At 52.2% G+C, this 12301-nt stretch overlaps 1 protein-coding gene across 1 annotated transcript; it reads left to right on the top strand.

Moving 5' to 3' along the window:
• The first annotated feature begins 277 nt into the window (after positions 1 to 277).
• On the top strand, positions 278 to 11775 carry LOC135815447 (uncharacterized). Its single transcript, XM_065328741.1, has 2 exons — positions 278 to 3054; positions 5908 to 11775. Exons 1-2 carry the CDS (start codon positions 511 to 513, stop codon positions 10975 to 10977), a joined length of 7614 nt encoding a protein of 2537 aa, XP_065184813.1. The 5' UTR covers positions 278 to 510; the 3' UTR covers positions 10978 to 11775.
• The last annotated feature ends 526 nt before the right edge of the window (positions 11776 to 12301 follow it).

Here is a 12301-nt window from a genome sequence, read left to right as displayed (position 1 = left end):
TAGGCATGCAGTAGGGACTGCAGCGTGCCACACTGACAATGATAATCATGATAAAATGACTCCCGCCACGAATTTGAACAAGTGAACGAGGGAAAGTCCCTCCGACGGGGAAGCCCCAGCAGACACAAGCCGGTGAGCGGTACGGTGGTACGACTCAAGGACTGCGTACATACGGTACATGAATGTAACATGATACATTCCGTTGAAAAACTTTATGTGACTACGTCATAGGAGTTTCGAATCAATGCACCGCGAAGCACAAAACGAGCAGTTTACATAGAGAGCTGCAATAGTACTCGAAATAGAAATAGAAACCTGTATGTAAGATAGTCTCCAGCCCTCACCATAAATTCCTTTAGCTACAGAAAGGCGTCATCGTTCTGTTGTCGTCTTGTTCGTGTAGAGGTAGAAGAACATTTTTTCTTGTTTTTCTCCAAACGTAGCGTCCTGAATTCAGCCAGTCTTACAATGTAATTGACGCACAATATCTACACTGCAGAACACTGAAGAATGGGAGTAAGAGGGTTAGTAACACACTGCTGCAGTAACCTGGAGGTTGCCAGTCGCACGGTGGACTTGGTGGAGCAAGCCAAGAAGCAACAGCAAGAGGGTCACACGAATAGTAGCGGCCAAATCGTGCTGGCTGTGGACTTCTACTCGTTCATCATCACTTTCCTGTGCAGGTGCGAGCATGCGGTGTTGGAAGCACAGTCTGACGACTGCCCGGCACTTAGCCCGTACGTACACTTGCTGGGTGGAGAGCCCCGCTGCTATGACCACTGGTTACAAGTGCTGATAGAAACCCTGCGTGATATCAACATTGAGCTGGTCTTCTTTGTGGACGGCTCACGCGGCTCGCACTGTGATGAGTTTCGGCGCAAGTTCGAAACGAACAAAGAGCGTGATCTGGAAAAGTCAAGAGCAGTGCCGAAGATCAAAGCATTCTGCGACACGGGTGCCGCTCTGTCTAGCGATGACAAGCCCTGGACTGGCATGATGCTTGTACGCCGTCAGCTTCTGCTGACGGCACGGCGACTTGGCGTGCACTGGGTGCAATGTCTAGGCGAAGCCGACGAGGAAATAGTCCGGTATGCTCAGTCACATCGCGAGGTCTTTGCCATTGTCAGCACCGACTCTGACTTCCTGGTGACGCCAGACTGCAATGTCATCATGCCGGATTCCGTTGACTGGGTGCCGTTGACTGCGGGTGATGGCACCAGCACACCGGAGCGCTTTCCCGTGCCGGTCTTCTGCGCGGGGACGGTGGCGGAGAGCCTCGGCTTGCCCCAGTCCGCTCTGCCTGGTCTTGCTGCCCTGTGTGGCAACGATATCACCAAGCCATTCATAGCATCACACAACGTACACAAGCGCCTGCAGCTACCCAGTGGCCCAGTGGTCCAGGCAGTCAGTGCGGTCATTAAAGAGCTGGAGGATTTCGACATCCACCAGCATCAGTTCATCAAGGAGTTAGTGCAGAGTGACCGGGACTTTGCCATTGCCCTTGATGAATCATTGTTGTTTTATGATACCAGTGCAACCGGTAAAAAACTGACCTGGTCGCTGAGCAAGACTAACGATCACCCAGCGCCAAACAGCTTCCTTCTGTTTCTTCTCAATGCCGTGGAGAACTGCTTCCTGTCGCCGTCGTCCTTGTCCGTGGCTTGCAACGGCGTGTTATGGCGTGACTTCTGGCTCGAGGACCTGTCGCTTGGCCAGCCAACTATCTCCACGCTGACGCAGAGCATGCGATCGTTCCTGCACGGATTCTTGCGGCAGCCTCTTGTTGAAGAGTACGGGCGGCAGGAAAAGAAGAACTTTGGCGTGGGAATTGTCAACGTCACGAGCGTGCAGATGACCGTGCCATGTGCCGACGAGGCTCAGCAGTTGTCAGTTTACGAGCGAGTTGCTTGGTACTGGAAGATCGTTTCTCATATCCTCGAGCCTGGCATGGAACTAGACAAGCACATGCAAGCGTACCTTCTTCCGCTGGAGACAGTTGGAACTGTATCCAGCAAGGCGGACCATGACATGATCGAGACAGTTCTGGTATCCGGAATGTTGCGCTACTTTGTTTCGCTCAACAGCCTGATGGTCTCACAAACAGCGAAGAAGTGTCGCCTGCAGCGAGCAGAAGTTGACTCGATACTTGCCATGTGGTTCACCATGCGTAATTCAGATGCAGCGAGCGCCATTCCGGCCACGGCGGAGAGGCCGACAATGCGTTGCGTAACCGTCGGCCAATGGTATCTGTCAGTCATACAGCATTGCGGAGAGCTTGCTGGCCGGCTGCGTCTGTCACACTTCTTCCCCGAGATCAAGAGGCTGTTCAGCGGCTCTATATGGGCCTCCTTGTTTGCTGCTACTGCTACTACTGCCGTTGCTGCTGCGCCGCAGTCTATTCCTGTGTCACCTACCGATTGCCAGCAGCAGGAACAGAAGCAGGTATTGCGGAGTTTTGTCCACGGAGAGCGCTCCCGCTTGCTGGAGGCTCCGGCATGCGCACCAGTGCGCGACTTTGTCTACCAGGCGCTTCCAGAAGACATCTGGCCGGTGTCAAAGCCGACGTCTATCAGTGCACTGTCCGCGATAAAGTCTCAGCCAGAACCTGCTGCTACATTGGACATGGCTGCACCCAAAGTAGCTCAGCCTGTCCAGAAGCCTGTAGCTGAGCCTGTAGCTGAGCCTGTACAGGAGCCTGTTCAGCAGCAGAAAGACCTGCCTATCGCCCAGCATCGAGAAAAGATCCTGGCACAGATTCGCCGTGAACGCATCACCTGCATTCAGGGTGAGACTGGATGTGGTAAGTCGACATCTGTTCCCCTGTACATATTCCAGGACTGGCAGCAGCAGCAGCAGTCGCAGTCGCAGAACAAGAAGAAGGCACACATCATTGTCACGCAGCCGCGTCGCGTTGCGGCCATAATGCTAGCACGGCACGTTGCCAAGCTTCACGGACAGCCGATCGGCAAGGACGTCGGTTACAGCGTTTCGAGGGACGTAGCAGTGTCCAAGACAACTTGTGTCACCTATATGACCATCGGCTACCTCCTGCAGGTATGTACATGCATACTGTGTATAGCACACAAAGTCACCCAGACACCTACATGTACATGTATCTGTTAGATGTCTATTGTATATGCATTAGTTGGGGCAATGCACCTTCATTGGGAGAAGAGTCAGATGACCAATATTGCTATTTACGGACAATCCCCTTGCTGTAGACAGCAAGCTGTTTCGGCCATAAAGGCCTCATCAGTACAGCTACGAGCGGACAATCCTTATGTACCGTTAGTACAGTCTTGTATCAAAGCGACACTTGCACAGAAGGCAGACTGAGCTTTTAGTGTTAAGTAGAGCTTCATACCAGCATCAATCCTGAGGAAAGCAAAGCTCCCCCTGTATGGAAATAGTGGCACAGGTGGAGTCCTGATAATTCGAACCTCAAAATGCCAGGAAAAAAACTTCTAATATCCGGAAATTTTAATTATCCAAACATGAACCCACAACACAATAAGTATGTCAAAATGCTCTCATGGTCACTCAGAGCTGCGCTATGGACCTTAGACACAGATTTCGTGGATGCTGAACTGACCGGCACAGCCTGCTCATGCAAACTGAACTGACCGGCACAGCCTGATCATGCAAACTGAACTGACCGGCACAGCCTGATCATGCAAACTGAACTGACCGGCACAGCCTGATCATGCATACTGAACTGACCGGCACAGCCTGATCGTGCAAACTGAACTGACCGGCACAGCCTGATCATGCAAACTGAACTGACCGGCACAGCCTGATCATGCAAACTGAACTGACCGGCACAGCCTGATCATGCAAACTGAACTGACCGGCACAGCCTGATCATGCATACTGAACTGACCGGCACAGCCTGATCATGCATACTGAACTGACCGGCACAGCCTGATCATGCAAACTGAACTGACCGGCACAGCCTGATCATGCAAACTGAACTGACCGGCACAGCCTGATCATGCATACTGAACTGACCGGCACAGCCTGATCATGCAAACTGAACTGGCCAGTACGCTGTACAGTGAACTTCGAATTACACTTTTCTAACTAGTGTTGTTACTTCGAATTATCAACACAAATCCCACACTTTTTCTACGTAAGGCCACACCAAGTTATTTCATTGTTTCTCGTCACCTGAAAATCTCAAAAGGAACGCGGGCGGGCGGAAAAAAACCAAAATAGGGTTTGAAAAACAAAAACTGCTATTTACACTACAAAGGCCCAATTTATGACCTAAAATCAGACTATACACCACGCGTGACAGTCAATTGCAACATACAGCCAGAAAACCAGGCTCCTGCACCGGCCTCTGGTGAGGAAGTCCAGTGTTGCATGTTATTTAAATAGGAAAGAAAGCAAACCAAAGTTATTATACAATTTGAGAGAAGGACAAGCCTTCGTCAACAAGTTGAGCGTTCCAAGAAAGTATCTCTCTGCTATCCACAGTCACAGCGAAGCTGACTATTTCAGATGCCATCGTCGCCCACGACGAGATGAACTGATAAAGAACTCAAGGAATCACGGCAACTTCACAGTGCTTGTAGTCCGCAATGCCGCAAGTTTACCGATGCCCGGAACACTGTCAGTCCAAAACGGTGCACTGTCATGCACTGTCTTGACTTGTACCGGAACTGTGTGTAGCAAAGAAGACGACCAGGTCGTGTGGTGGTGTGGTACTTGAACTACCGGTATGCGTACATACACGGTGCAAAAGTCGTCCTTCGGTTCGTGCACTAGCACTGCACTCCAGATTTGACGCCGCGCGTACTTTTACAACGCCTTTTTATGCGTGTTTACCGGGACGCGAGATTTTTTTTGGTCCAATCCTCAAGAAAGGTACGCGCGCGGTGACGAGAAACAATGAAAAAACTTGGTGTGGCCTAAGTGGAATCTGTGGAACTTCGAATTAACCGGACATGTCCAGTTCGAGGTTCGAATTATCAGAAATGGTATGTGGGAATGGTATTGATAGAAATCGGTCCTGGAAAAAAACTTCTAATTAAGCGGTATGTTCGAATTAAGCCATACAAGTGGCATCCTGATAATTCGAACCTCCAAATGCCAGGAAAAAACTTCTTATTATCCGGACATTCTAATTATCCAAACATGAACCCACAACACAATATGTATGTCAAAATGCTCTCATGGTCACGCAGAGTTGCGTTATGGACCTTAGACACAGATTTCACGGATACTGAACTGACTAGCACAAAGTGCTCATGCAAACTGAACTGACCAGTACAGTGTACAGTGCACTTCAAATTTCACTTTGCTAACTTCGAATTATCAGCACAAATCCCACACATTTTCTATGTAAGTGGAATCCGTGAAACTTCGAATTAACCGGACATGTCCAGTTCGAGGTTCGAATTATCAGAAAATTTTATGTGGGAATCGTATTGACAGAAATCGGTACTGGAAAAACTTCTAATTAAGCGGTATGTTCGAATTAAGCCATATTCGAATTATCAGGATTCCACCTGTATTTGAATTGTCTGGATTCCACCTGTACATCGACTTTGGTGATGGTTGAGGATACATGTATGTTTATCAGTCACTCCCTGCACTTCCTGTTTGGGAGCTCGCTGTTTTGCTACTGGCACTGTACTGGCTTGACCTGGCACTTGATCGACTTGCTTGAATAGAGGCCACTTTTTCCACAAACCGAATGACGTATAAACCGCTTGAATAGCAGCCTCGACTTCAAGCCGCACTGCACTACTGGGCTGTAGCAAAGCAAGCCGGTACGGAGTACAGTCATGTACGATGCCTACTCAATCTCCGTACAGCTAGCGGTTATGATGATGTTGATTCTGAACGGTTTCTGGCCTTTTCTTTGTTTGTTTTTTGTTTGTGTTGCGTGCACCTCCACAGGTTCTCGTTAATCAGCCATCGGCATTTGGCACGTACACACATGTGGTGCTAGACGAGGTACACGAGCGCAGTGCGGACGCTGACCTGCTCAGCCTGGTCATTCGCCGACTGATGCGTCGCTACAGCGATACCAAGCTGATCGTGATGTCGGCCACGCTGCAGGCTGATTTGTTTGCTCGCTACTTCACCAGCGGTCTGTATGACGACGACGTGGATCCAGACAAGGTGGCTATCTCACCGACTCTCTTTGTAGGTGTCAAGCGCTTTCCGGTGCGCGAAGTCTTCCTGGAGAATCTCGTTGACTTTGTGCAGGAGTTTGGTGCACCGTCGGGAGTGTTGAACTCGCTCGCAATCGGCACAGGCAAGGCAATGAGGAAGTTTGGGCAAGCCACGGATGTGCGTGGTGAGCCGCTACGAGCATCTGTTATGGAGCCCCTCATGCAGATGTGTGTCAACGTGATTGTCCAGTGTGCCAAGCCTGGGCAGTGTGTCCTGGTCTTTCTCGCCGGTCTTGGTGACATCCTGGGCTTGCACGAACTGCTCAGCAAGAATACCAACACCCAGCGCCTGCGTGTGTTTGCGCTGCACTCACTGATGCCTGCCAATGAGCAAGAGGAAGCGTTCCAAACTCCTCCCGCGGATACGGCACACATTGTACTGGCTACGAACATCGCCGAGAGCTCACTGACTCTTCCCGAAGTGGCGTGCGTCATCGACTTTGGCCTTCAAAAGGAAGTCGTGTTTGACACGCGTTCCAAACGGTGCTGTCTCGTTCACTCGTGGTGCTCGCGTGCGTCAGCGGCGCAACGAGCCGGCCGAACTGGCCGAGTGCGCCCAGGCACTGTCATACGTCTCTTTAGTGAGAAATTCTATAGGCACGGAATGGCGGAGTTCGATTCACCGGAGATCGTGCGTCTGCCTCTGGACAAGCTTGTCTTGCAAGTTCGACAGCTTGGCGATGCACTGGCCCAGAATGGCGAGGAGCGACCAACGCCATCACAACTATTGCAAGAAGCAGTTCAACCACCCTCCACCGCCCAGCTTCAGGCGGCCGTAGAGAGTCTTGCCGAAGTTGGTGCTCTGACTGCCCCGGACGAGGAGGCATGCATCACCTCGCTGGGCCGCATTGGCCTCGGGCTGCCGGTTGACTTGAGCGTTGCACGCTTCCTGATGATCGCTACGGCTCTGGGCTATGCGGCGGATGGTGTCATTGTGGCTGCTGGTCTCTCAGTCTCCCTGGATGTATTTACCCTACCGTCTCATCTTGTCATGGGCAGTGGAAGAGACTATGTCGACTCCTTGTGGCGCTCACTGTCCACTCGTTTTTCCTTTGATGCTGGTGAATACTGCGAGCCGCTGATGGTTTGGCGCTTGTTCCGTTCCTGGTTGAAGCACCGTTTCGAAGCAAGGAAGCGGCTGAAAGACGGTGACAGCTACAACCGTGTTGCGACCGCACAGAAGTTCTGCTCCCTCAATGCAGTCTCCTGGCAGCGCCTGTTGACGCTGGAGTCGTTGGTGACGGACATTGCCTCGCGACTCTCCAGTGCCTTGCCGCGTGACACCGCGCCGTTGCAGGACCTCCGCTGGCTGTCGTCGCTTTCGCAGAAGCAGACGTCGCTCTCGGCCGGTGCAGGCCACCGTGTGCACGCTGTGAATCCTGACCGTCACCTGACCGATGATGCGGATGGCCTGCGCAGCGCCCTCGTAGCAGCGTTCTCTTTCAATATCCTCTCGGCTTCATCCTGCGACATAACAGCTGCGGCGGGCGGCAGCAATCAGATGAAGAAGCAGCGCAAAGACACAACCGAGGCCATCAAGCAGCACATGCCACCGCACCGCACCGTGGTGGCCAGCAATGTGCCGCAGCACTTACGTGCTGACGGAGGCAAGAAGTTGCGTGATGCTCTGCCGCCACCGATAGGGCAGCATGCGCATGTGCAACTCAAGGGGGACAAGGCGTTCATCGTCTTTGCTGAGCCAGCTCCTGACAAATCTGCAGCTGACCGAATGCCTTACTTCGCTGATTTGCCCCAGCACGGGCATCTGCTGTGTCAGCTGGGTGGTGGCCGTAATCGTTGCATGCTGGTCCCCCATTCGGCGGCTACGGCGCCATACTCGAAACCATCAGCTGCGATGGCATTTGACAGTGGTGCGACGGCAATGGACAACAGCATCACCATTAACCGCCGCAATCAGCCTTGTAGCATCAACTGGCATCTTGTCAGTGGCGGTGGTGCCTCGGAGGTGCTGTGTTCCTGGCGAAACCCGATCGGCCATGCGCGTAACGGTGCCCGTAGCACTGCTGACCTGTTTGGCCCCGGCGAGGACAGCTTTGCAGTGGCCGCCGCCATTCAAGGAACTGAGCGTCCCGGTGCTGTGCATGCGTCTGGTGTGACGGTGTTGTCGACCGAGCTGAACGGCTTTGTGGCGCAATACCTGTTGCTGCTCTTCCTCCCACACTCGCAGAAGGTGGATTTCCAGCTCAACGTGGATAGTGGCGACTTGGTCGCGGTCCACTCGGGCCACCTACGTCTGGAGTTTCGTCCTGCTCTGCCCGCGGCCATGCTTAGTGAAGTGTGCAACCTGCGTAAGGACATCTCAGCATGCCTTGATAGCATCACACTCAAGCCTGTGGACTTCAAGGTCCTGCAGCGACAGCTAAAGGATATGCTGACTGGAATTAGACGGCACGTCGCTATCTCCACGGCTGAAGACGCAACGGACCAGGCAGCAAGTCCCACTGCCTTGAAGAAGAGAAAGCAGCGCAAGATTGATAAGAAAGTGAAAAAGTCGTTGAAGTGGATCACCGTGCAGCTCTCTAGCACCCTAACACACCTTTCTGAGATGTCCGCCGGTGGCGGTAGTAGCTCAACATTCCAACTTCTCCCGCCATTCTGCCTGGAGGGTCTGAAGAAGCCCGTAGAAGAAGCAGGAGCGCCGACGGCCCATCAAACCGCTGATGATGTGGCGGCCTTGCTCAGCGATATGCCATTCTGCCACTGGCTTGCAGCCATGGGAGACTACCTGGATCTGCGCTCTAGTTGGTATCCTCTCCGTACGCTGAGGCAGGACAAGGAGCTGCAGGCGCTTGCCAAGCGTGCCCAGAAGTCACTCGGCATGAGTGCGTCCGTCAAGCTGCTCTCCGCCGAGTTCCTGTCGTCGGTCCCTATCCTTTTCAGGACCCGGGGCTCCAGCGAGAGCAGCTTCTCTGTAGCAGCCACTGAGAAGATGCTGCAGCTGGTGGATGGTTTCATTGATATCTTCATGGATGGTGAGTATGAAGATCCCTGGGATCATTATGATCCGTATGATCCCTGGGGCAAGTTCGATCCAATGATGGACTTCGTCGGTAATGACTCTGAGCGTGACTGGAATACGTGTTCGGACACCGATTCTGACGGAGAGGATGAAGTAGATGAAGGCGCTGCAAACTCAAGGGCATTAACCCGTCCTTCGCCTGGCAAAACTGGAAACGGCAAAGCGGCCCCTCAAACACCAAAGAAGAAGAAGAAGACACCTGCATCGTCCCAGCAGCAGCAGCAACAGGCACTGAAGTCACCGACAGCGCTGACTGCTGCTAGTTCCACACCGGACACAACCACTGTAGCCAAGTCCAGCTTTGCTACGCCAGTGAGTGCTGCAAAGAAGACGAAGGCAGCCAAGATCACGGGCTCGTCAATAACGTTCAGCCCATATGAAAGCTCTGGTTTCTACGGCAAGAAGGTGATGCGGAAGTTGAATCAACATCTCGCCGACGAGCACCTGTACAACATGCATCGTGCAATCCTCAACACCATCAGAGACCAGTATGCGGAGACTGGCGAGAACGAAGTCACCATTTCCCAGCTGCTGCATGACGGCGGTGTGTGTGCTGCAGCAGACAGCATCACGCAGAGCCTGGCTCAGGTGCCCGGCCTGCGCCAAGACGTCCGGCCGCTGACGCCAACATTCCTGCGTTCAATGTTCGGAGCGGAGCTCTGGTGCAGCAAGGACCGTGGTGACTGGTGTGTAGCGTGCCACGAGGAAGACATAGAGGACGCCTCCTACGCCGACTATGGCACTGGTCCAGCTGACATGTCTGGCCTTGTGAGTGGCTCTGATGATGATGTGGATTCGCTGATTGACGAGTTGAGTGTGCTCAATTTTCTGTCGCAGATTTCATCCAGTCCCTATCCGGCTACTGCTGCCACCAGCGCTGCTGACAACCATGGACTAAAGTCTGCGTCCCAGGCTAAGAATAAGAAGGCTGGCGGCAAGACAGCAAAGAAAGGTCAGAAGAAGCTAGAGGACGACTCCAGTACACCTGCTGCTGCAGTGGCAGCTTCAGCAAACAGCTCGGCGACTTCGGTGAAGCAACGCTCCCATTCGTCGGCGACGGCTGCAGCGAGCTCGAGCAAGACATCGGTCGGGAAAACTGCTGCAGTGCAATCCTCGGCCAATGGTCCCAGTACATCAAAGGCAACGGCATCAACTAAAGGCAGCGCTGCAACCGCATCAACTAAAGGCAGCGCTGCAACCGCATCAACTAAAGGCAGCGCTGCAACCGCAGCTGGCACTCCTCCAGTATCATCTTCTGCCGCCTCTACAAGTAGTGGCGTAAAGAAGAAGCAGCAGACTGGCAAGTCCGACAGTGGTGGTGGTGGTGCTGCTGCTAGTGCTGCTGCTCGTGCTAAAAGTCCCACTAAGGCCAAAACTGCGAAGCAACAAGCTGCAGCTAACAGAATGTTGACCAGTGGATGTGTGCGTTATGACTCAGCAGCCGATGGCGTTCCGAGCGGCAAGCCATCAGGTAGTGGAGCTGCCAAGGCGTCTACGCCTGCCACCAAAGCTGCCACCCAGCGCGCTAAAGAGGTTGAGTTCATTTCCGCTCTAGCGGACGTGCTGACCCTGAACGGCGGCCATATGTACCTGGATAGACTTGCCTCTGATCACCACCTGAGGACCATCGCCGACGCCGACAAGAAGCTATCCATCAGGAAGAAGTTCTTTTCGAAACACCCCCACCACTTCGTTGTAGGTGAGGGCCCACTTGGTTGTCGTATTGAGCTGGCCTATTCACGCGGTGCCTGAAGACTGGCACTGCATGGTCTGTTTGTGACGTGTACTCTGGCTTGATCCCTTGTTTAGACGTTGTTATGCTTTTGTTTGTTTTTTTGCTTGTTGAGCTGTTCCGTTGAGTGTTGCCCGTCGCCATGAATCCTCATGGTGCACATGGCTGTGAGCAAGGCTTTATGCCGAGGACCTCCATTGCCATCAGGCACCATGTTTCTATTCCCAGTCACCTCGTGTGCGTATACTATCATACGTTCTTGTTCGTGACTGCAATGGCGACATGTGAGAGGATCAGTGTCTGTGCATTTGATTCTCAATTTTCAATCTGCCATTGATGCTTTACCCATGTTTTATGACACCGTTTGAGGTAGTAGTATTTATGAACACGTGTTTTCCGCTTTTATCCTGCTTGAGCACGCCAGCAGTTTTGTAATTTATTTTGTAACTTATTCATAGTTCCTTCCGTATTCTGTTCTGTACATTTTCATGGGTTTGCGTGTATCTTTTTTCCAATGTTTTCACTTTTGAATTGAATTATGGGCGAACCGCTTCTGCGACTCACAATATCGTTTTTACTCATTTCTCAGCATCACCTGGCGATTTTGTCCTTTTTTCCTCTCTTCTTCCAAGTCTTGGTTTTTATCCTTTTCCTTTTCCAGTTCTCTGAATCTGGAATGGAAGAATAGAGCACTTTTTTTGGGTTAGATCCAGGCAGTTTGTCTGGTGAAGTTTTCTGGTTCTCACACTGGACTTCTGCCAGGGCCGTGTATGATCTTTTAGTTGTTGCCTGCTTGCGGGGTCCTTCTGAATAATAAACCTGTGGCGGTGTGTTCTGTGTGCGCGCGCGCGCGTGTGTGTGTGTGTGTGTGTTCATGTGCGGCGCAACTGCACCTATGGAGTCCCCAACTCTCGCTGCCTGGCTTGTCTAAGGAAGCTTGCACGTCAACAGTACTGCAAATCCATACCCGATCCAATAGAAATGTAAGAAACAACGCTGTTCTCTTCTTGGGGCATCCATCACCTTTGTAGCCTAGGTGGTAGCTACATGTACAAGGTTCAAAGGGAGTGTGCTCTTGAGTCTTGTCTCCTATTCCTCGAGAAATTCAATGCCAATGGGTGTGCAGCCAGATTTACATCCCGTTCCTGCGACATGCGTACTAAAATGTGTGGTACAGTTGGTTTGTGAGTCCCAGACGAGCTAGTGGTGTGGCGGTATGTACGATGATGTATCTGGAACATCTCGACACCGAGTGTAAATGCTGATGAACGGGTATTAGAACGGGTCTGTCTCACTGTCCAGGAGACAACCAATCAGTGACGTTCCCGCCAAGGGCCTTATCAG

This window comes from Sycon ciliatum, chromosome 4 (assembly GCF_964019385.1).
Source record: "Sycon ciliatum chromosome 4, ocSycCili1.1, whole genome shotgun sequence".
Taxonomy (NCBI): Eukaryota; Metazoa; Porifera; class Calcarea; order Leucosolenida; family Sycettidae; genus Sycon; species Sycon ciliatum.
This window is presented reverse-complemented; position numbering and strand designations above follow the sequence as displayed.

What these genes read in the sequence shown, in the direction of transcription:
- LOC135815447 (XM_065328741.1), top strand. Translation starts at nt 511, where the DNA reads ATGGGAGTAAGAGGGTTAGTAACACACTGCTGCAGTAACCTGGAGGTT. An exon ending in CCATCGGCTACCTCCTGCAG is followed by an intron (nt 3,055 to 5,907) that starts GTATGTACATGC and finishes GCACCTCCACAG; the next exon opens with GTTCTCGTTAATCAGCCATC.